This window comes from Dromiciops gliroides, chromosome 5 (genome assembly GCF_019393635.1).
Source record: "Dromiciops gliroides isolate mDroGli1 chromosome 5, mDroGli1.pri, whole genome shotgun sequence".
Taxonomy (NCBI): domain Eukaryota; kingdom Metazoa; phylum Chordata; class Mammalia; order Microbiotheria; family Microbiotheriidae; genus Dromiciops; species Dromiciops gliroides.
Window position 1 is genome coordinate 49,715,919 of NC_057865.1, and position 23,095 is coordinate 49,739,013.

The following is a 23,095-nucleotide window of genomic DNA, read 5'->3' on the forward strand; positions in this document are numbered from 1 at the left end:
ACAGGCTAACTGTGCTTCCATCGCCACCTATTGGCAGCAAACAGCAAACACAAATCTCATTGAATAACCAGCACACAAAGAAAAGTCCAACCTATTTTAGTGACCTCACCACGAAATTCATTTGCCTCTCTGCAAGGTTGAAACAATACACCCGATTTTTAAAAAATAGCAAAGAAGTAAAATCCCTCCATTGTCATTTGGGTTATTTTGCTTTATTTCAGGCAGCTCTGTCAGTAGGAGACGGGTTGATGGTCTGTTAGGGCCGTTGGGAATAGCTGCTGTCTTTCTGGCAAGACAATGGCTCTGCCTCTCAGATTGTGGTAACAAAAGCAAAGCAACATAGTCAGTCTAATAATTCTGTGATCATTCTACGACCCTCTCATTTATATTCTGAACAATGTCAATGTCTACATCAACACACACCCTTATGACACAGAATCATTCAACTGAACTACTACTATCTAATAAATCTACGTTCCTAGGATGATGTATTTAGAACGGGGAAGTATATCAGGAATCATCTTGTGGATGAGGGAACGGAGGCCATTTTAATTTACATGTTAACCGCTGAATTCTCCTTTCAGCAAACCTCTTCACCCAACATGTCCCCTTTCCCAAATGGCTCGGCTCAGTATGGCTCGCATGTTTATTACAAAATCTAGTCTCTTCTTCTACACCTTACTGGCACCTTTTTCATGTAACTTGGGGCCCACTGCATATTCTCCTCTGTCATTGTCAGTTACATGAGCGGATGCCTTCTGTAGAGAGAGCTGGTGGGAGTAGAGGGAAGGCACAAGAAATATGGGAGACAGCCATCGAAAAGCCAAGGATCAAAGTCACACAAATCATCAGCATTTCTGTAATATATTATCCACATAAACTAGCAGGAAGAGGTAGAAAAAGAAATTCCATTCTACATAATGTACAAAATACTGGGGACTCTAAGTACCCAGACACATACAGGAACTATGTGATTAAAGTAATAATATTATCCAAATTGATTTGCTTATTTAGTGCTGTATCACCTCCATATTCAAGAATTCCAAAATCACCTTATCTGACCATAGTCTGCTTGGATTATTTTTTTTGGGGGGGGGGCAATGAGGGTTAAGTGACTTGCCCAGGGTCACACAGGTAGTAAGTGTCAAGTATCTGAGGCCATATTTGAACTCAGGTCCTCCTGAATCTAGGGCTGGTGCTTTATCCACTGTGCCACCTAGCCGCTCTCCTACTTGGCTTTTTACCTCTCCCTCTGCCTTCTCTTACTAAACTCTATTTGTTGTTCGCAGTGTGACCTCCAGTCCCTTGACCCCTCAGTTCTCTTCCAGTCTATCTCTCCTATATTCTTTCCTCTTTTCTCCATCTTGAAACCTTGCTGAACCAATTCAACTCCACATTCTCCTCTTCTCTTGAATCCCTAGCCCCATTATGATATCGCCAATTCCACCCTGTGTTCCTGCTCCATTTGCTGCAGTAAAGAAGTGGAAACTAAGGGGAAGTTCCTCAATCGCAGAATGGTTGAACAAATTGTGGTATAGGAATGTAGCAGAATATTATTGTGCTGCAAGAAATGATGAAAGAGGTTGATTTCAGAGAAACCTGGGAAGAGCTGTATGAACTAATGCAGGGTGAAGTGAACCAGAACCAGGAGCACAACTTGTACTATAACAGCACTGTCAAAATGTCTCATTTTGAAGGATTTAAGAATGCTGCTCAACCCAGTGACCAACCATGACTCCAGGGGACTGATAATTGAGAATGCTGCCCACCTACCAACAGAGAGGTGATGACTAAATAGGCAAAATGTAATGCCCATTTTTGGTTATGGCCAATATGAGAATTTGTTTTGATTGATTATGCAAATTTCTTACCAATTTGTTTTTATTTTTATTTTTTCTGGGTGGGGGGGAAGTGGGTGGGACAGGAAAAAAAATTGTTAGTTGAAAAAAAAGAGACATCAAAAAGATGGGAGATGGGAGTGTTGTGTGTGAGGAATTGCAAATTGGCAGGTACCGCTACATCACAGAGCATACAAAGATGGTAACTAACAGGTGAGAAGACTGGAAAGGAGGGACATTTGTGAAAAAATCTGAAATGCCAAGCAGAGGACTCTCTACTTGATCCTGGAGATAGTACGGCGCTTACTGAAAGGTACGGGGTGTTTGGTCAGAACTACATTTTAGGAAGATCACTTTGGCAGCTGAAGGGAGGATGTATTAGAGCAGGGAGATGGCGTAAGGGGACCAATGAAAAGGCTGCTGTATTAGTCCAGGCAAGGGATGATAAGGGCCTGAACTAGACTGGTAGCAATATGAGTAGTGAGAAGGGGAGAAATACTGTGAAGGTAGAACCAGACTCCCTTATTTGGCCATATAAATCTTATCAGTTTAAGCCAGATTTGATAATGGATTGGATACATGGAGTAAAGTGGCCGGAAGAATTATGTTGTTTTCAGCAGTAGTACTAGGGAGGTTTGGAAGAGGGGAGGGCCTGGGGAGAAGGACAATGAGTTGCTTTGTATGTGTCTAAGTCTCAGATACCTACTGGACTGCTGGGTATAGCTGGAGATGGAAGACAGAGGTCAGGAGGGAGGTCAAGGCGAGAGAGATCTGGAAGTCATCTGCACAGAGCTGACAAGTGGACCCATGAGCTCACCAAGAGATAGTACAGAGAAAAGAGGAGAGGGCAAAGTACAGAGCCTTTGGGGGCTCTCGCTGAGGATGACGGGGATGGAGATCCAGCAAAGGGACAGAGGAGTGGTCAGATAGGTGGGAGGAGAACCAGGAGAGAGCAATGTGTGAAGATCCAGAGAGGAGAGAATATCAAAAAAGAGAGAGGTTAGGGCTAGAAATATAGATGAGACAGAGCAGAGGGCCCACTGCTAAGGGTATGTGTGTAGTTGGATGGAGGAGCATAGATGATGGCCTAGCAGAATTCCAAAGTACTTGAGAGACTTTAATTCTCGAACTGCATTTTAGGCTCAGTGTCTCCATGTGTAAAATGGGCACAGTCAATGACCTCTATGGTTACTTGTAGCTCTAAAATCTATGGGCCTACCAAATGTATATAAAAATAAAAATAGTAATTGGCATATAGACAGATAGATAGATAGATAGACAACGCTTTAAGGTTAACAGTGTTTTCTTCATAACAACCCTGAGACAGTTTTATAGCGGAGGAAGCTGAGGCTGACAAAGGTCATTTGGAGTAGACTTAAATTCTGGTCTTCCCACTATACCATACTACCTCTGAGATCTCTAGGCATCTAGGTGGCACAGTGGAAAGAATACTGACCCTGGACTCAGGAAGATCCGAGTTAAAATCCAGCCTCAGACACTTGACACTAGTTGTGTGACCCTGGGCAAGTCACTTAACCCCAATTGCCTCAAACATCTGGGGCCATCTTCAGTCATCCTGATGTAGATCTTGCCACTGAACCCAGATGGCTCTGGAGGTGAGAGTGAGGCTGGTGACTTTGCAGCCCTGCCTTACTTTAATCTAATTCACTGCAAGTCCTGACATCACTTCCCAATGTCATGGTCCTCTTAGAGAATAGACAAAGAACCACCACCTCTGAGGGCTCTAGGCTTTCTTATGTTTATCAGAAAAGACGTACAATAAGCATTCCAAGTTACTAAGCTGTTTGATGATTTCTTCTTTTGAAGACTTTTCTAATAAGTTCCATAGGATTTCTGATGAACGGAACAGAAGTTGTCCAGAAGGATCTGGGTTATTTAGGCAGGAGCAGATTTTGTTGGCTGCTTGTGCTTTTATCATTAAATTACAATTAACTTCTGAAAAATAAAAAAAAAATCTGCATAAATTATTTGTATTGTGAAATCTTCACTTTTTTGTCAGAAATATGTAAAGTAGCATGGAAGTTGTTATTTTCCTAAGTACAAACCAGAAGTAGAGAGATGCTGCAAAGTTTTAAGTAACCACAACTTTTCAAGAAGTTCAGCTTGCAGGAGGTCCCATGAAAGAACCAAAATTTCTGCCAACCCCCCTGATTCAATCATCTGAATCTTGTAGGCAGAAGTGACTTGCTGATAACCTATAAAAGTGAGGAAATGTGCAGTTATTACATGGAGCATCCGTGTATATGTGTATATGTATACACACATATCTAAATATACATACATAGATGTGCATGTGTAAATATGTATATATAAATACATATGTGTATGTATGAATAGATATACACACACACATATATATATAAATATGGGAGTTGGCCAATAAATAATGACTTTTTTAAAAAGAGACTGGAAAATAGGAAAATTTTAAAATCAGCAAATCTTATTCTAACAAGTAATTCCAAAATTTCCTAAAATTTTGGGATTTTATGAATAAAAAAAATCCCTTGGGTACTCTTCAACATGCAACTGAAACTAAAATAGATTTAGCAGTTTTCCTAACGAGATGGCTGTAGGACTAGAAAGTATTCGAGGTCCAATACTTGTGTGGGGGGGGTGGTAGTATATTATCTAGTTGGCACTATCCTAAATTGTATCAATCTAATGGCTAAAATAGAATAAAACAGAAATCTAAATAATCAACATAAAATCTAAGTCAAATCAAATCAAATCTAAAGTGAATCTAATAGCTGTTCATGTGTAAGCAGGGGGTCAGAAGAGCCCCCTGATTTGCTAGAATGGGGCATCTAGCCTCCACAGACCAGATAACAAACAACCCCTTCTTGTTTCTTGTGGACTCGCACTTTGGGATGGTGCAGTCGTTCCTTATCAGTTCCCGTGAAGAGGGGTTGTATGGGAGATGATGGGCCACCGAGCCAGCAAGAGTCGCTCAGCAGACTTGAAGAAGGAAGGCAAGGTTTCTGCTTCTCCATCACATCCTCTTCTGGGTCCCACGGGGCTCTGCCGTGTCTCTCATGGACTCCTCATGGCAAAGAGGAAGTGGGTTTTCTCCTCTCTGCTCTCCAGCAGCAGATATGGGGATGGCCACGGGCACATGGTACTGGGATCATGTTGTTCAAGGTGAGCCAGAAACCTCAGCTGCCGCCTTCCTTCTTTGTTTTCCCTTCCCTTAGCATGGGTCTCTAAGAGTGATCCCCAGGGGCAGCTAGGTGGCGCAGTGAATAAAGCACTGGCCTTGGATTCAGGAGGTCCTGAGTTCAAATCCAGACTCAGACACTTTACACTAGCTATGTGACCCTGGGCAAGTCACTTAACCCTCACTGCCCTACAAAAACAAACAACCAAAAAAAAAAAAAGTGATCCCCAGAGGTGACTATTTCCAGCCTCAGTGGCTATCTACTGTGTTTGAGAGGTCCAGAGTCCTTGAATCAGGGGCTAGTTCCCTGGCAGGAGGAGCTTTATGCATCTATGCCCTTCTTGGAGATAATGACCTGAATCAAGGGGGTGAGCCAGGAAGACCTGGCTCAGCAGACAATATGGGCCTCGAGCTGTTCATCACACTGTACAGAGGTGGAATAAATATAAAATGTGTTCAGCAGTCGCCTATGTTCCTAGGAGTCATTCTTACCTCACAGGAGAGTAAAGTAGAGATGATGAATTATGTTGTGGCCATGCATTAATGCACGCCCATGAGCCCTTTGTGTTTTAAGCATTTGGTGTATGGTGGAGGAAGTAAAATAGCTCTGTTCTACATGTTTTCACTTTGTGCACTGAGAACACTTCTAGAAGAAACCCTCTTGCTCCTTTTTGGGGAGACCTTGGAAATGGGCCATAACTAAATATATATGAGATGTTCGCAGGACTCTGGGGTGAGGCCACAATGAGAAAGAGAGGATGGCTGGGACAAGGGTGGGGGGGCGGCTAGAAATCCCAGACCCTTTCTCTTTGAAGTTAGGTTCTCTCACAATTGAACCAACCCAGGTCCGCATGAAGAGAGGTATCTTTTCTGGGAAAACCCCATCCCAGGCTGTAGATGACACTGGGAAGCAGCAATCTAGTTTAGTGATGCTAGCTTTTTAAATGGAGATCCAATCTAGATTTCAAATTTACACCTTTATAAGGGCTTCTGGAGAGCTACTCTCACTCTGAGCCAGAATCATAGAGTAGCTGAGAGACTCAGTCTCTGAAGGCCACTGCCTCCTGTGACCTAAAACTAACCTAAAAGCAGGCCAATAGCTGACGATGCTCTGCAGGAAGTTCTCAGTGTCCACAGAGTCATTCCCTGCTATTACCCACCTCCCTTCTTTCTCTAATCTTCAACCTTTCCATACGTCCTGGATCCTTCGCTCATATCCACAGACATGCTCATCTCTCCCCACTTACTTCACCCATCCCCACTGGTCATGGTTCTAAATCTCTTCTCCCCTTCGCGGTTTAATTCTTCAGGAAGGTCTCTCTCTTCCTGACACCTCTGCTTCCTCCCCTCTCACTCCTTCCTAAGCCCTCTGCTTTCTGGCTTCTTCAAAGCTACCAGTAATCTCCTAAATGCCGCATTGAATGGCCTTTTCTTTTGTCTTCCTCTTTCTTGGCCTCTGCCGCATCTGACACTGCCCTCTTCCGGTTTCTTGTGATATTGCTTTCTCCTGGTTTTCCTGTCTCATCAGACAATTCTCATTTTCCTTTCCCAGATTTCTGTACGTCATGCCCCTTGACTGTGAGTCTTCTAGAACTGGTCTGAGCCCTCTTCTCTTTTCCACCTATCCTATCTCATGTTCCCACGGGTTCAATGAGCTTCTTGATGCAGATCATTCTCAGATCTCTAGTCCTAGCTCCTCTCCTGAGGCCAGGGTCATGCTAGCAATTGTCTTTGGGGCACCTCAAACTGGATCTCCCATCTGCGTCATAGACAGCATGTACAAAACTCATTCTCTTTCTCTACCAGAACCTTTCCCTTTTCTGATCTTCTTTATTACTGCTGAGGGCATCACTGTCCTTCTAGTTACCTAGAAGGCCCGCAACCTTGATGTCCCTCTCCACACCTCATGCTCGCTTCCCTCACATATCTGAACAGCTGCCAAATCTTGACCACTTTACCCACAAGACCTGTCATCTGTGTGTTTCCTTTCTCTCTACCCACACAGACGTTATCTCGGCTCAGGACTACATCCATCCCACCTAGACTATTGTAGCAGCCTTGGCCTCTGTGCTCAAGGCTCTTCCCACTCCAAACAATCCTCATTTGGCCCCTAAGGGATTTTCCGAAAGGGAAGATCCAGTGGATCTCTACCAAGACCAGATACATATCCCTCTGTTTCCCATTCAAAGCCCTTATCACACTGAGCCCTTCCTGGGGTCCAGCTATACAGGCCTACAGACAATTCTTCACATACAACTCTTTCTTCCCCTTGCCTTTTCAGTGGCTCTCGTTCCCTACATCTGGAATGTTTTCCCTCTTGACTTTTCCATCTTCCTTCAAGACTCAGCTCAGATCTCCTTTTCTACAGGAGTCCTCTCCTAATGCCTCTGCTGCTAGTGTTTTTCTCTCTGGGACTACCTTCTATCTACTGGGTGTCTATCTTGTATATGTGCCTAGTTATTTGTATGTGTCTCATATTAGGATATAAGATCCTTGAGGACCTTATATGTCCCCCCCCCTTTAAAAAATTTATTATCATTTATTATTATTATTATTATTATTATTATTATTATTATTTTGCAGGGCAATGAGGGTTAAGTGACTTGCCCAGGGTCACACAGCTAATTAGTGTTAAGTGTTTGAACTCAGGTCCTCCTGAATCCAGGGCAGGTGTTTTATCCACTGTGCCCCCTTAGCTGCCCCATTTTTACCTTTTTTTTAAAAACAATCTCCCCCAGTGCTTAGCATAGTGCCTGGCATACAGAAAGTGCTTAATTAATGCTTGTTGACTGATATACTGACTTTGAGGCCTGCCAGATCCCACAAGGTTTGCCAGGTTTTAATTTGCCTGTTCTAATTGCCACTCATAGCCTAGTGTAACCCATCACATCCTCCTCCACTGATCTCCTTCCAAAAGAGCATAAAGAATTATTTCTTAGGGACAGCTAGGTGGCACAGTGGATAGAGCACCGGCCCTGGAATCAGGAGTACCTGAGTTAAAAGCCAGCCTCACACACTTGACACTTACTAGCTGTGTGACCCTGGGCAAGTCACTTAACCCCAAATGCCTCACCAAAAAAAAAAAAAAGAATTATTTCTTTCCTAGAAGTATCTGAGAATAGAGCTTGAATGAGAGAATGTGACTATACTACTGAAAAAAGTGATAAAAATATTATAGATGATTGTCAAGTATTCTATATAATAAAAAACATATCCTAAGCACTCAGATACTATCAATTGTAAGGAAATGTACAAATGGAAGATAACTTAAAAATTATGTTAAGAACCTAAAACATTTTAAAATAAAAGGTACATAGAAAGTTAACTTTTGTTCAGAACCAGGGAAGATCCTGAGGCTTTAGAAAACAATCTGGGGGCAGCTAGGTGGCTCAGTGGATAGAGCACCAGCCCTGGAATCAGGAGTACCTGAGTTCAAATTCGGCCTCAGACACTTAACACTTACTAGCTGTGTGGCCCTGGGCAAGTCACTTAACCTCAATTGCCTCACCTCCCCCCCCCCCAAAAAAAGAAAAGAAAACAATCTGATTTGTATATATCCTAATGATAAGCCTTTCTCTTCTCAAAGAGACTGCAATGGATACAGAGTGGCATACAGTAAACAAAAATAGAATACTTCACCTGCAATTTGCTTTTTTAGTGGTTCTGCGTGGTAAAAGTCAACAATACACTTACAAAGCTGAATCCTCAACTCAGAATTTGGTACCTTTATTAAGTTATCTGTCAGAAACAGAAAAGCAACATTTAAAAGTGGAATCATTACAAGTCTTAAATAACAAACATTTAACTTCTAGTGACCACCCTAGTCACCATTTTTATGATCTTCCCAAGTGCAAATGCTATCACTTCCAATCATTAAGCGCGTCTTAAGCACCTCCTCTGTGCCAGGCCCTGGGGGCATAAGTACCAAAGTGAGCCAGTCTTTGTCTTCAGGGAACTTAGGGTCTACTGGGGAGTGAGGGTGGGGGTAGGTTGGGATCCAGCATATTCTTGGGGGGGTAAATCCAGACTATATACAGGAAGTCCCCAAAGTCTCTGTACAGTTTTAAGCTTTAATAACCTAAAACTGAACTAAGACTTTTAGAATACTACACGTGTATATGTGCACATGAGGGCACATATGCATATATATTTATCTTTAGGTACACATTTGTCTTTATATGAATATTCTATGTATAGACGGACATAGGGAAATACATGCATATATAAATATAAAGTAATAGACGGGGTACTAGCCACTGGAAGACTCTACTCTTTTTTTTTTTTTTAGTGAGGCAATTGGGGTTAAGTGACTTGCCCAGGGTCACACAGCTAGTGAGTGTTAAGTGTCTGAGGCCGGATTTGAACTCAGGTCCTCCTGACTCCAGGGCTGGTGCTCTATCCACTGCGCCACCTAGTCGCCCCGAAGACTCTACTCTTGAAAGGCCTCTTGGAGGAGGGAGCGTTGGACCTTCACCTTGGAGGTGGTTAAACCAAAGGTTTTAAGAAATAGAGGTGGGGCAGCTAGGTGGCACAGTGGATAAAGCACCAGCCCTGGATTCAGGAGAACCTGAGTTCAAATCTGACCTCAGACACTTGACACTTACTAGCTGTGTGACCCTGGGCAAGTCACTTAACCCCAACTGCCTCACCAAAACCAAAAAACAAACAAACAAACAAAAACAACAAAAAAAATAAAGAAACAGAGGCAAGGAGGGATAATATTCCAGGCAAGAGGGTGAGCCTATATAGAGGTCTGATGGCAGGAGAGAGAATGGGGAAGAGCGAGTGGTCCAGTTTGCTTGGAAGGTAGAATGCATGACAGGGAGACGTGTGAAAGGCCAGGAAGCTAATTTAGATGGACTTTCACATTGTGAAGGGCTTTCAGTGCTCAAGGAGGAGCTTCTTCTTCATCTTAGGGACAGAGAAGAGCTACTGAAGCTTTGCGAGCAGGACAATGACCTACTCAGGGCAGGCTGGACAAACAGTCCAGGTGAAAGGTAAGGAGGAGGAGGGAGAGGATGGTTGTGGGAATGGAGAGAAGGGGACAGATTCTAGAGAGGCTTGGAGGCAGAATGGCACCAACCAGACAAGTGACTGGCTATAGAGGAATAAGGTGTTTGAAAAAAAAATAATAGTGCCCTTGACTAGTGCACCTTCATGGGAAAGGAGGAGGTGTCTGGTTCGGTGTGCCTGCGGGACATCTGTTTGGAAGTGTCCAGCAGCAGATTGCCAGAAATGGGAGGACTGAAGCCCCAGAGGGAAATGAGTTGAATCCATGGGAGCTGAAGAAATCACTGAGAGTATAGGGAGAGAAGAAGGGAGGGTCCAGGTTAGAGACCTGGGGAACAAAGGGAAATTATGAAAGGGCATTTTGTGTTCCCCAGGGTCTTAACGTGCACTGGACTCAGGAGGATGGAACTATATATATCCTAATGGGCTAAAACAAGAAGACCTCAGTATCTTCATGCCTGGTCTGATCGACTCTACCTCCGAAGTCTTTCTCATATTTGCCTGAACCTTCCATCCATTTCCCACTCTTCCTGCTCCTCCTTACCTCTCACCTGAACTACTGCAGGAACCTCCTGTTTGTCTTTCTGCCTCTAGCTTCTCCCCTTTCCCATGTATCCTCCACGTGGCTGCCACATGGTTATTTCTAAAGCTCTGATCAGACTAGGCCCCTCCCCTGCTTTAGCAGCAACTCCTTGGCCCTAGGATCAAACAGAAAAGCCTCTATCTGGCATTTAAAGCCCTTCCCTAGGCGAGTCCATGTTATCCCTTCTGTCTTTAATCATCTGAAGTAGCCTGATGTAGGGGAAGAACAAGGGTTGGGGAGTCAGGGGAACAAGATTCCCCTCCTCGCTCTGCTCCCTGGAATTCGTGGTACCTTGAGCAAGTACCTTCACTCTTGTGAATCAGTTTTCTCATCTGGACAATCAGAGTGTTGGCCTAGAGAGCCTCAAAGCTCTTGCCAAACTCTAAATCCTATAAAAATCTTCTTCCCTAGAGTCAGATCTCACTTTGATATTGTCTATGTTTTCAAAATTATTTGCACTTTCGAAAATGAAAAGTATTAGGAATGTTTTAAACAACAATAAACAACAATAAACAAATAGGGAAGTCAAAGGAAACTCATATTTTCCTTTCAGTTCCCTTAAAGTTTCAGCTATTCTCATAACAGATGAGATGTCTCTCTAGATCCACCTTCTATTGCATTTAATACCAACTATAGGCAATATGATGAGTTGGCTCCTGAGTTAGAAATGTTCTTTTTTGATCTTGAGGGCGTTTGTTTAATTAATTATTTAGGCTAAGACCAATTTACACTAAAGAACTTGAAATCATTAGTCAGCAAACAATCATTAGCGTCACCTCTACATCTCACATTATGCTTGTTTTGGTTTGATTGTACATCTCTGGCACTTGAATCAATACGGCATGGCCACTGACGGAGCAAGCAAAGAAATACTCATCTTGTATTCAGTCATCAGTGTGGTTAATCTGAGCAAGGAGGTTCGTATTGCCTGTGAATGAAGACAGTAGCACAGCCCATAGCTGCTAACCACACTTTTAACTGAAGAACAAGTTACCTATAAGCTCAACAGATCAAGGCATTTAATCTTCCCAATCAATAAATGACCAGAGACATTGTTGCAAGTGACATTTCTAGAAAGGGGCAGTGAGTATTCATCCCTGCCAAGCTCACCTGTGATTGTGTCTCACAGATGGGCCTTGGCCCCCCATCAGCTCAGCTATGGGCACATTCTGAAATGGACACAGTCTACTCTTCCCACCTTTCCAAGCTCACCAAGTCTCGGCCTAGTCCGTTCCACAAGACGGAGCTCAAGCTCATACCTGAGTCTCTGAATCAGCAGGAGTCACTAACACTCTTGCATATGGTCAGTGGGAGAAAGAATCTCAGGCCATGTGGGGACAGAGCTGCTCAGAGTACAAGGACCTTCTCAAACATCCTTGTTGTGAAACCAGAGATGGGATGAAGACATACTTAAGGAGGAATGCAATACTCCTGTACATTGCATGTATCAGCTGCTCCTATCCTCTCACATACGTCTGTATCCTGGATTCCGTGGGGGAGTCTGAGCTGAAGTAATAAAGCCTGGTGAGAACTGCCAATGTTTTTTCCTTTCTTCGTAAGTCCCAGAGCTCAGCACACAGCAAGTGATTAATAAGTGCTTATTGACTGGAGACATAGATGAAATCTCAAATCTGTCAGTTCTACTGTACTTATTCATTCACTCATCAAATACTTACTGAGCATCTATTAGAGTGAATTAGAACAGTTATTGGTGAAGATAGAAAGTACTTGCCCTCAGGGAGCTTACAATCTAGAAGGAGTTTCCCTCACGTAAGTATTTCAGAGATTTGTTAGGTATGGGCCCTCCTTCCATCTATACAGACATGTACCCTCCTGTGACTTCGTAAACAGTCTCTGAGAATTTTCATGGCTGAAAAAGCCCTTACCATGTGGTCAACCTGGCAGTGAGCCTTTCTGAACTGAGCTAAAACTTAGCTGGACTAGACCTGAGAAAAAGGACAGAGTCCATCAGCAGGGTCGCACTCAAACTCTTTCCAACTTGGTAGGAACTGCTGGGCCTTTTACTCTGCTGACTCTGAAGAAAGCCAGGGTCTCCTCCATGCCACAATGAGGCACTGGAGAAGGACATTAATGGAGGAAGCCATACACACAAATAATTATGACTGATAAAAATTAGAGAACGAGTTAGGTGGAAAGGCACAAGGTGTCATGAGGCCACCTGAAAAACAGATTATTACAGACTAGTGGAGGGGCAGAGATCAAAGAGCTCTTTATAGAAGGGTTTGGCATTCCACTGACCTCCCAGGCTAGTCAAAAAAGGAAATGAGACCAGTCTGGCATGATGTTTTTAGTAAACATCTGCTTGTCTCCTGGTCATCACTTTTTCCTTTTCTAATGGTTCACAAACTATTTTCTTAATAACATGTTCTAGACTTACACAGGGGACTGACATCAACTCACCAGTTTTATAGTTTGGGGAATTTCTCTCTCTCTCTCTCTCTCTCTCTCTCTCATCTATTGGGCTTGTTTTATTCCTCTCAGGATTTCAAAGTGGCTCTCCTTTGCTCTGACATTTCTCCATCTTCACCTTTTTCTACTTCTCATTCTCACTCATGGTTGTAGCAGCTAGTCACTAATCCCTCATTCTCTTACTATCTACCAGAATGAGTTTGAAGGCTGACATTCTTTTTTCTTTTTCTTTCTTTTTTTTGGCAGGGCAATGAGGGTTAGGTGACTTGCCCAGGGTCACGCAGCTAGTAAATGTTGTGTCTGAGGCTGGATTTGAACTCAGGTCCTCCTGAATGTAGGACTGGTGCTTTATCCACTGTGCCACCCAGCTGCCCCTGAGGGCGGACATTCTTTATCAAAAACATATCTTCCTTTTCTGTATCAAGAACTGATCATCTATGTCCTCCAAGGAGTCATGTTGTCTAGTTATATAATGACCTAATTTCCCTTTATTTTTTCTTTTATCCTCACCCAAAGGTTCTCCATCATGACTACTTTATCAGATTCTTTCTTAGATTACCATAAAGGGGGGGCAGCTAGGTGGCTGAGTGGATAGAGCACCGGCCCTGGATTCAGGAGGACCTGAGTTCAAATCCGGCCTCAGACACTTACTAGCTATGTGACCCTGGGCAAGTCACTTAACCCCAATTGCCTCAACAACAACAACAACAACAACAACAACAACAAAGATTACCACAAAGGTGCAGATCTTGAGGATACAAAGTGCTGTGCCCACATCTCTTCTATCAGATCAATTTCTGTTTCTTCAGTTAGACTTTCAGTTTTAGAAATATGTCTGATAAGAATCAATGTCCTATGAATAATAAGGCTAATTTTACAAAATATATGTGAACTTTTTATAGCCAAATTGTCCTTCAGAATAGTCACCTCAGGGGGCAGGTAGGTGGTACAGTGGATAAAGCATCGGCCCTGGATTCAGGAGGACCTGAGTTCAAATCCAGCCTCAGACACTTGACACTTACTAGCTGTGTGACCCTGGGCAAGTCACTTAACCCTCATTGCCCTGCAAAAAAAAATCATAGCAGAATAGTCACCTCAGGAGATTTTGTATCATTTATTTTAGTGATGCTGCTGGATATTATTTAGATATTTTTTGAATTGTTTAGATATTATTGGTATTACCAGAAAAGGGAGTTGACAAGCACAAAAAAAAAAGTTTCAGTACTTTATAATTATACTTAAAACAAAAACCAAACCAAATACAAACAGCTCCAACACTACTCTTCAACTACCATATACCTATCTCATAATATTTTGCTCCAAATGACTTTTGGCTCTTTTCTAAACCCAAATCTATCTTCAAATACAAAAACTGTGCGGGTCTTATGATGCTGAGGGTTCTCAAATATGCCCATTATTGAGAGACATTCAAGTCTGACTTCCCTCTGTCATACATTGCAGGCAAGGCTCTATCACAAATACCACCTCATCACAGACTGGCCAATCATCTGGCATAAGAGGTAGCACCCAGAGACCCCACATTTGTTTGGTTTTTTGTTTGTTTGTTTTGGGGGGGCGGGCAATGAGGGTTAAGTGATTTGCTCAGGGTCACATAGCTAGTAAGTGTCAAGTGTCTGAGGTCGGATATGAACTCAGGTCCTTCTGAACCCAGGGCCAGTGCTTTATCCACTGCACCACCTAGCTGCCCCAAATTAGAGATTTTTTCTTTTTTTGGTGAGGCAATTGGAGTTAAGTGACTTGCTCAAGCTAGTAAGTGTCAAGTGCCTGAAGTCAGATTTGGACTCAGCTCTTCCTGACCCCTGGGCTGGTGTTCTATCCACTGAGCCACCTAGCTGCCCCGGAGACCCCACATTTGTTGCCCCCTGCCTCAGTTCTCTTCGAAGTGGGTCAGCATACCAGCTGTGCCCTTCCCTGTACACCAAAGATTTACCTGCATCAGTTTCTCTCTTGCTACTAGGCTAATTCTGATGAAAGGCAAAAGGTTGTAGCCAGTTTTCTGGCTGCCTGCAATGGTAATTGTCCTCTCTTCTTAAATACTTTAGTTAAATGCTACATTAAAGGAAAAATAAAAGATTTATGGGTGCCCTTTGTTTTACACATATGCACCACTACCTTATAACAAAGAAAACCAGTTAAGAAAAACAATTGATAATAATGCCTGAGCTTGACAATGTAGGAAACATGTGAAACATTCTGTTCCTTCAGTCCCCACCTCTCTGCTTCCACAATCACTGAGTTCTGAATGAGGAATTTGTATGTTGCAACAGTGACACAATCATGGCTACTGCTGACTTCATGGTCCTCTCCCTTTTGCTCTAATAGAGATATTCAAAAGAATGTGACTCAGATTCGGGTGGTCTCCAAAAGAGAAGTTCAAAATACATCTTTAGCAACAGCAGCATTGTCGGACCAACCATATTTCCCAAGTGGCTAGTTTCAAAAGGATAAAGCCCTTTTGAATATCTAAATTCTGATACGTTTCTTATTAGTATTATTTTAAAATAATCAGTTACATTACTTAGTTGTTATACTCTATGTGGCATTCATGGGACAGCTAGATGGCATAGTGGATAGAGTGCTGGGCCTAGAGTCAGAAAAACCTGAGTTCAAATGTAGCCTCAGATACTTAATAGCTATGTGACCCTGTTTGCCTCAAATTATCCATCTGTAAAATGAGTTGGAAAAGGAAATGGCAAACCACTGCAGTATCTTTACCAAGAAAACCCCAAAATGCGGTCATGAAGAGTTGGGCACGACTGAAAACCACCAAATCACAATATGACATTCATCTGTACAATGCTAAGGAGAAAGGCACTTAAAACCTTATCGATTCACTGTGTTTCTGTTTCGTGGGCAGAAGTTTCTTTATTTCTCTATTGTAGGTAAAACTCTTGGAACAAATATATTTTATGGATCCGATTTAGGAAAATGATTTCCGTGCCCCAAGGGATGGGCCATTATATCAAAAACCCTGCCAACTAGATGAGATAAGTTTCCTGTCCACAATCATTCCACTTAACAAACATTTTATTGATTTGTTTACTGTGTGTTTCCTGTTGGAGTGACATTTATGTCAGCATCCCCGTAGAACAGAGTGAAGTAGATTAATCTGAGGGCCTGAGCTGGCAGGGGAGGGCAGATTAGAAGATATGAGTAGAAAGGAGACCTTCTCCAGTCTTCCTCTGCCTACTCCAATCCATACTAAATAGGGGCCAATACAGGGTAATCTTAAAACTTTCCTTGAATTATTCACGGTCTTGCCCACAATTCTTAAATGGCTCCTTAATACCAATTAAACAATTCAACAGTCATGTAGGTCAGAACCTTGTAAGCAGCTTACAGTCTTACATTGCCCAGAGCCCTAAGATATTAGGTGACTTGCCCAGGGACACACAGCCACTGTGTGTACCTAAACCCAGGTCAGCTGGGCTTTGAGGCTGGTTCTCTATCCATTCCTCAACCTCACCTCTTAACAACATCTACATAGAATCCGTGTAAGATGATTTGTGGGAGGAAGGCCCTAGCAGCTGGGAGTTTCAGCAAAGACTTGTAGAAGGTGGTGCTTGTGCTGAAATCTGAGAGAAGCGAGGGATTCTAAGAGTCAGAAGGATGGAGGCAGTGGATCCCAGGTACATAGGAGAGCCTGGGACAAAGGCAAAGACGTGGGAGATGGAGGGTTGTGTGGGAGGAACAGCAAGGCCAGATTGACTGGACTCTAGAGTGTGGGAAAGGGACTAACATTGCATTGAGGATGGGACCAGATTGTGAAGGGCTTTTAAGATGCTAACTAGAGGAGTTTATATTTGGTCCTAGAGGGAATGGGGAAGCCTGCAGCTTATTGAGAAGAGGAGTAATGTGGTCAGACATGTGCAGCATTGTACTTGGGACTGGCTGAAGGTAGCGGTATGGTTAGCCTGGAAAAGAGAAGACATGGGGAAAAAGGTGGAGGGCATGATCCTCCTATTCCAGTATTTGAAGGGATGTCACAGGTAGGAGAGATTCAACTTGTTTTGTTTGGCCCTAGAGGAAAGAGCTAGAAAAAGGGGTTGGATCATGCAAAAAAACGATGTAGGATTGATAGGAGGAAAATCTCCCAAACAAACAAAGCTATCCCAAAGCTGCAGGGAATGGTGGGATCCCCATCACTGGAGCCCTTCAAAACAAGGTGGCACAGGGGATAGAGCACCAGCCCTAGATTCAGGAGGACCTGAGTTCAAATCCAACCTCAGACACTTGACACTTACTGTGTGTCACTTAACCCTCATTGTCCTGAAAAACAAACAAACAAAAAACCCCACAAAGCAAAAAAAACCCCAAAACAATGCTGGATGGCCACTTGTTGGGGATGTTGAAAAAGGAATTTCCTTTCAGATATTCATTGGTTTACATAGCTAAGGCATCCCTTCCAACTCAGAAATTCTACATTTCCACAATGGTACAGAATCAATTACTACAAAATATGATTACCTTTGGCCACTAGATTTTTTTCCCCATTAGAACTGCCTGGCCATTTTTAAAAAAATAAAATTATTCATCAAGCATTTATTTGGTGTCGATCACTGCTAAGCATTAGGAATACAAATACAAAAGTGGGATAGTCTGACCTCAAATAACACATATTAAAATAGAGGGAGACAACACAGATAATAGCCAGTGAGGGGTATTCTGGTCTGGGGAGCAGGGATAGTGAGTTGATTCACAGGGGAGTTAATGATTGATATACCCTGTCCATAAGCAATGGTTTGATTTGATATTATTTCACACAACAAGAGGAGGATCAGAAGAGAGAGGGGGAGGGGTTGTCTGCATGCCAGATGGGAGGATCCCAAGAAGCTTTGCTTGGCCATTCTCTTTTTTTTTTTTTTTTTTTTGTGGGCAATGGGGGTTAAGTGACTTGCCCAGGGTCACACAGCTAGTAAGCGTCAAGTGTCTGAGGCCAGATTTGATTCCAAGGCTGGTGCTTTATCCACTGCGCCACCTAGCTGCCCCTGCCTGGCCATTCTTTTTTTGTTGTTTTTTTGGGTTTTTTTGTTTTTGTTTTTGTTTTTGTTTTTTGCGGGGCAATGGGGGTTAAGTGACTTGCCCAGGGTCACACAGCCAGTAAGTGTCTAAGGCCGGATTTGAACTCAGGAACTCCTGAATCCAAGGCCAGTGCTTTATCCACTGTGCCACCTAGCTGCCCCCCTGCCTGGCCATTCTTAATCTAACCTGTTTATATATTTTTTTTCCTTGAAGCATACTATCTTAGCTTCCTGCTTCATTCTTTTTAGATTGTGACTATTTTTCTAATTTCCTAATACCATTTAGAATCTTTCCAACTTCTAACAAACTCTAAGTCTATTGTCTAGGTCATTAATAATAATATTCAATTTTTAAAAAGGTTCCTTAACACTCATGATGAAAAAAGGCTCTCCAAATCCAGAGAAAAAAAAAAGAAAGAAAAGAAACTGTGGAATATGGATGCTGATTGGACCGTACTATCTCTGTCATTTTTCTTTTTTTGAGGTTTTTCCTTCTTGCTCTGATTCTTCTTGTATAACATGACTAATGCAGAAATATGTTTAATATTATATATCAGATTACCTGCTGTCTAGGGGAAGGGAGCAGGGAGGGAGAAAAAAATTTGAAATTGGAAATCTTATCTAAACAAAGGTTGAAAACTTAAATAAAAAAAAAAGGTTCCTTAACTCATGCCTTTGGTAAAAATGATATCATTACCCTTAAAAGCTCAACCCCCAAGCACGTATGGATGGCTCTGTTCTTCTAAAGTGCCAAAGAGGACATCTTGTGAGGTTGCATTAAAAACCACAGGGAAGGGGGCAGCTAGATGGCGCAGTGGATAGAGCACCGGCCCTGGAGTCAGGAATACCTGAGTTCGGATCCGGCCTCAGACACTTAACACTTACTGGCTGTGTGACCCTGGGCAAGTCACAACCCCAATTGCCTCACCAAAAAAAAAAAAAAAAAAAACCACAGGGAAGTCAAGCTACATTCTATTTATTTTTTCCTCTTTGTGTGGCCTGTTCCATGCATTACACATTACAGACTCAAAGAAATTTAGACTTACCTAGAAGTGAAACCGCTCCTGAGATCTCTTTTGCATAGATGATTTCATCTGATGTTTTTTTTTTCAGAAATGGCAAACTGAAATACAAAGTGAAGAATGTAATGGCAAGTTTTTCATCTGTATCTTGGTCCTAGGAATATTCACAAAGTAGGAAAAAAAGCTTTCCTTTTCAATCACTAGGGAATAGGCTTGGTATACTATTCTTTAGCAATCTGGAAATTTGAAAACAATTATATAAGCCCATAAACTGGAGTGACACATACTTTATTGTAAGGATATTAACTAGGTTTATTTAAAAGAACAAAGATATATAAATGGAAGGCAGAGGTTGGAAAAGAAAGTACTTAACTTTACATGTTATAGGATATGCTTAAATAGAATTAATCTGTTAAAAAAAAAACCCTATAATTGTAATTCTATGAGGGTCAGGGAGACCTTGGATTATCTAGCATGAAACAGATTCTGGATTATTTATAATTTAAAAGCTCATCAAGAGCTTTTTCCTCAAAGTATTGCAAACTTTAGTTAATGGATCAATGCCTTGTTTGTTCTTTGAAGGTCAGTATCCTTTCCTTTATAATTTGGATAAACTATCCATCCCTATAATGTCTTTTGCAACTCTAAACTAACAAATGATTATCAATTATATTAAAGTCACATGTCATAGCCTGTCTTAGTTCTTGGGTCTTTAAAAACAGTGCAGTTTTGAGTCTTAGAAAACTTAAAAAAATATTTTAGGCTTTGGTTAAAATATGGACTATTACATAGTACTTAACAAATAAGTCTATTAGAGAAAAACAAACAATATGTGGAACTTACAAGAATATTTATGGAATATGAGCTAACTAAAATTAAAAATACTTATTAATCAAGAAAAGGAAAATTCTGCAAATTTCACGATGTGTTTATTAGTGTTTATTATTTGAGAAATTTCTAATATTTATATCCAATTCAACTCATAAAAAGCACAAGAAACAATTTCTTGTCCCAACTTTTCATCTTTTTTTAAAAACTGGAAAACAAAGTTGCAAAATAGACATGGTATGAAATAGTTTGCAATTAAACAAGGAAATGAAAAACATCAGTACCATAATCTGAAGAAAGTGGGAAAAGCTCACTATTCCAGAGTCAAAATTAAAGTTTTAAAAAATAGTTTATTTGCAACCAAAATAACCTGGAAGAGGAGATTCTTATGGGGCAAATGCCACATACCAGCAGAAAGGAAGGAAGGAAGGAAGAAAGGAAGAAAGGAAGGAAGACAGAAAGAAAGACAGAAAGACAGAAAGACAGAAAGAAAGAAAGAAAGAAAGAAAGAAAGAAAGAAAGAAAGAAAGAAAGAAAGAAAGAAAGAAAGAAAGAAAGAAAGAAAGAAAGAAAGAAAGAAAGGATCAAAGTGATTTGCATGATAGAATATTACTGTGCTGGAAGAAATGATGAACTAGTTGATTTTAGAAAAACATGGAAAGACTTGCATTAAATAATGAAGAGTGAAATGAGTAGAACCAAGAAAAAGTTGTATGCAATAACAGCAATACTGTTCGAAGAACAAGTATGAATGACTAAGTTATTCTGTTATTATAAATACCTAAATCAATTACAAAGGATCTTATGAAGGAAGATTCTATTCATCTTCAGAGAAAGAACTGATAAACAGAAGTATGCACATGTATATGTATATCTGCATGTATGCCTATATGTGTGTGTGTACACATATAAGTATCTATGCCAAATGCTGGTCTTCTCCAGTGCAGAGTGGGGACGGAAGGAGGGAGAGAGAGAGAGAGAGAGAGAGAGAGAGAGAGAGAGACTTAGAATGTAACAAAAAAAAATAAAATTACATAAAAAGTTTAAAAAATAAAGTAATTTAACATCTGAAAAAAGTTATTAGAAGATATATATGTAAGAATAAGGAAGGTGAAAACCCAAAGCATCAGTTATATCAATTTATTAGGTCGATAGGATTTTATACCAACATTAGTGTGGAAAACATACCCCCTTTCCATGGTTTTCCTAAACTTGGACAGTCTCACAAATACACACAATTTTAGAATGTAGGGGATTCTACTAAATAAACTTTATCATTTTGTTGTATATTCCTCAACCAGATTGTAAACTCCTTGAAGGGGCTGTGTCATATATTTCCTCATTCCTCAAATGTATTGCTCATCAAATCGTTGCTGCTTTCTTAACTGTATCCCCCCAAAAAGTATTAAATGTATAGATTGTATGAAGTTTTAAAATAACCAAATAATGAAATGAATGTACACTTCTGATTCTAAATGAATATTTAAAGATTTTTTCTAACTTCAAGAAGATTATCATATGCTATATTGTGGAACAAACAAGAATGAGTTTTTAAACATCAGTTTTCATTTGCCACTATGTGGCAGCAAGGAAGCATAATCAGTTCCTGGTTATTGAGAAATCAGTGAAGAAATCATTCTTTTGGCTAAAGAGAGTCTTAATTATTAACAAGAAAAAAATAAGTTCAACTTGCAATTCTACTTGCATCTTTTAAGATATTTGCCAACTTAATTTTATTTTGAAAAATGCAATTACATGAATTATCATTCATCATAATAAGATAGTGATAAATTTAAACAAAATTTGAGGTATCAAAAACATTATTAAATTTCTGAATTAATGTTTCTTTTAAAAACATTATGTTTCTATGTTATTATGTTAGAAACATAATGTTTCATTTAGAAAAATGAAGAGGGAAAAAGTCATCCTTAAAATCACATATGAAATCTTGCCAAAAAATTCACCCACGTATACTGTCCCACAAAAATTCTCGAAGGATATTACAGTTCCTTGGCTTCATCTAAAGTTCATACCTCATCTGAAAGCTATTGGTAACAAGAAACACACACCTTAACAGTACTTATTGTTTAATCCCTTGGTGTTGGAAGTCTCAGACTGGAGGTAACTGACTACCCTTGAGAATCCCAGGTGTTGGAATCAAGGGATCAATTAAAGTTTTCTCAGTGTTGTAGCAAGCTGCTACTGACTTCATCAAAGCACCATGATACACCGTCTATTTGTCTCAGAAAAAAAATAAGATGTGATAAAATACACGGCTAATGTCAAACAAAATTCCAGAGCAAGAACTTACCGGCATAGTTTCAGAATTTCACATACGACATCCAGAAAATTGGGTTGTTTTTCAATCTTTGATGTACACAGACTCATGATTTTAAAGATTTGTGCCAAATCCCTGAGAGGCTTTTAATATTTTTCATTAAGGAAATATAGATCTTTAGGATGATGTCAATTCTTGTTTCAACAACACTTTTGTTGAAGGAAGAAGATAAGAAATCCTTAAACATTCTACACATTTATACGATGATTCTTTTTATCTTTACCTTGATTGCTGCTCTGAAAATATGAATCTATGTAGTTGCTGCCAAAGTACTTTTCGTCCAGCCCAGTTTGACTGTTGGTTGCACTTCTCTGTCCAAGTAACCTCCCTAAGACTTAGGCTCTGTTTGGAACTGGGAGCTCCTCACTACCTTATTTCTGCACCCCTTCCTAGCTTTCACTCCTGGGACAGGTCGTCCATCTCATCCCCTAGCTCCGTGTCTTTGCACAGGCTGTTCCTCATGCTTGGGATGCTCTCCCTCCTCACCTCCATTTCTGAATATCCCAAGCTCCCTTCAAAGCTCAGTTTGCTAACACCTCCAACATAATGCCTTTCTGGATCCCCCGCGGTTGCCTCTCCTTGATCCTGAAATTAGATCAAATTATATGCAATAATTTCATTGGAAAAATAACTATAAGAAGCTTGTATTTCCTTGGTATATATTTTATCATATACTTTTTTTTCTTTTTGTGGTCAATGAGGGTTAAGTGACTTGCCCAAGGTCACACAGCTGATAAGTATCAAGTGTCTGAGGCCGCATTTGAACTCAGGTCCTCCTGAATCCAAGTCCAGTGCTTTATCCACTGCACCACCTAGCTGCCCCTTGGTA

General features: G+C 41.0%; 1 protein-coding gene across 2 annotated transcripts in view; it reads right to left on the bottom strand.

Moving 5' to 3' along the window:
• CFAP69 (cilia and flagella associated protein 69) overlaps window positions 1–23,095 on the bottom strand; it is an 82,002-nt gene that overhangs the window by 47,232 nt on the left and 11,675 nt on the right. The window contains exons 4-8 of one of the 2 annotated variants that reach the window (XM_043967352.1): window positions 22,240–22,349; window positions 19,125–19,201; window positions 8,653–8,751; window positions 3,905–4,054; window positions 3,617–3,794 (exon numbers count right to left, since the gene is read on the bottom strand). In XM_043967352.1, the coding sequence (XP_043823287.1) occupies window positions 3,617–3,794; window positions 3,905–4,054; window positions 8,653–8,751; window positions 19,125–19,201; window positions 22,240–22,349 (614 nt within the window). The remainder of the gene's footprint in view (window positions 1–3,616; window positions 3,795–3,904; window positions 4,055–8,652; window positions 8,752–19,124; window positions 19,202–22,239; window positions 22,350–23,095) is intronic. The other variant, XM_043967353.1, reaches the window with a different exon arrangement.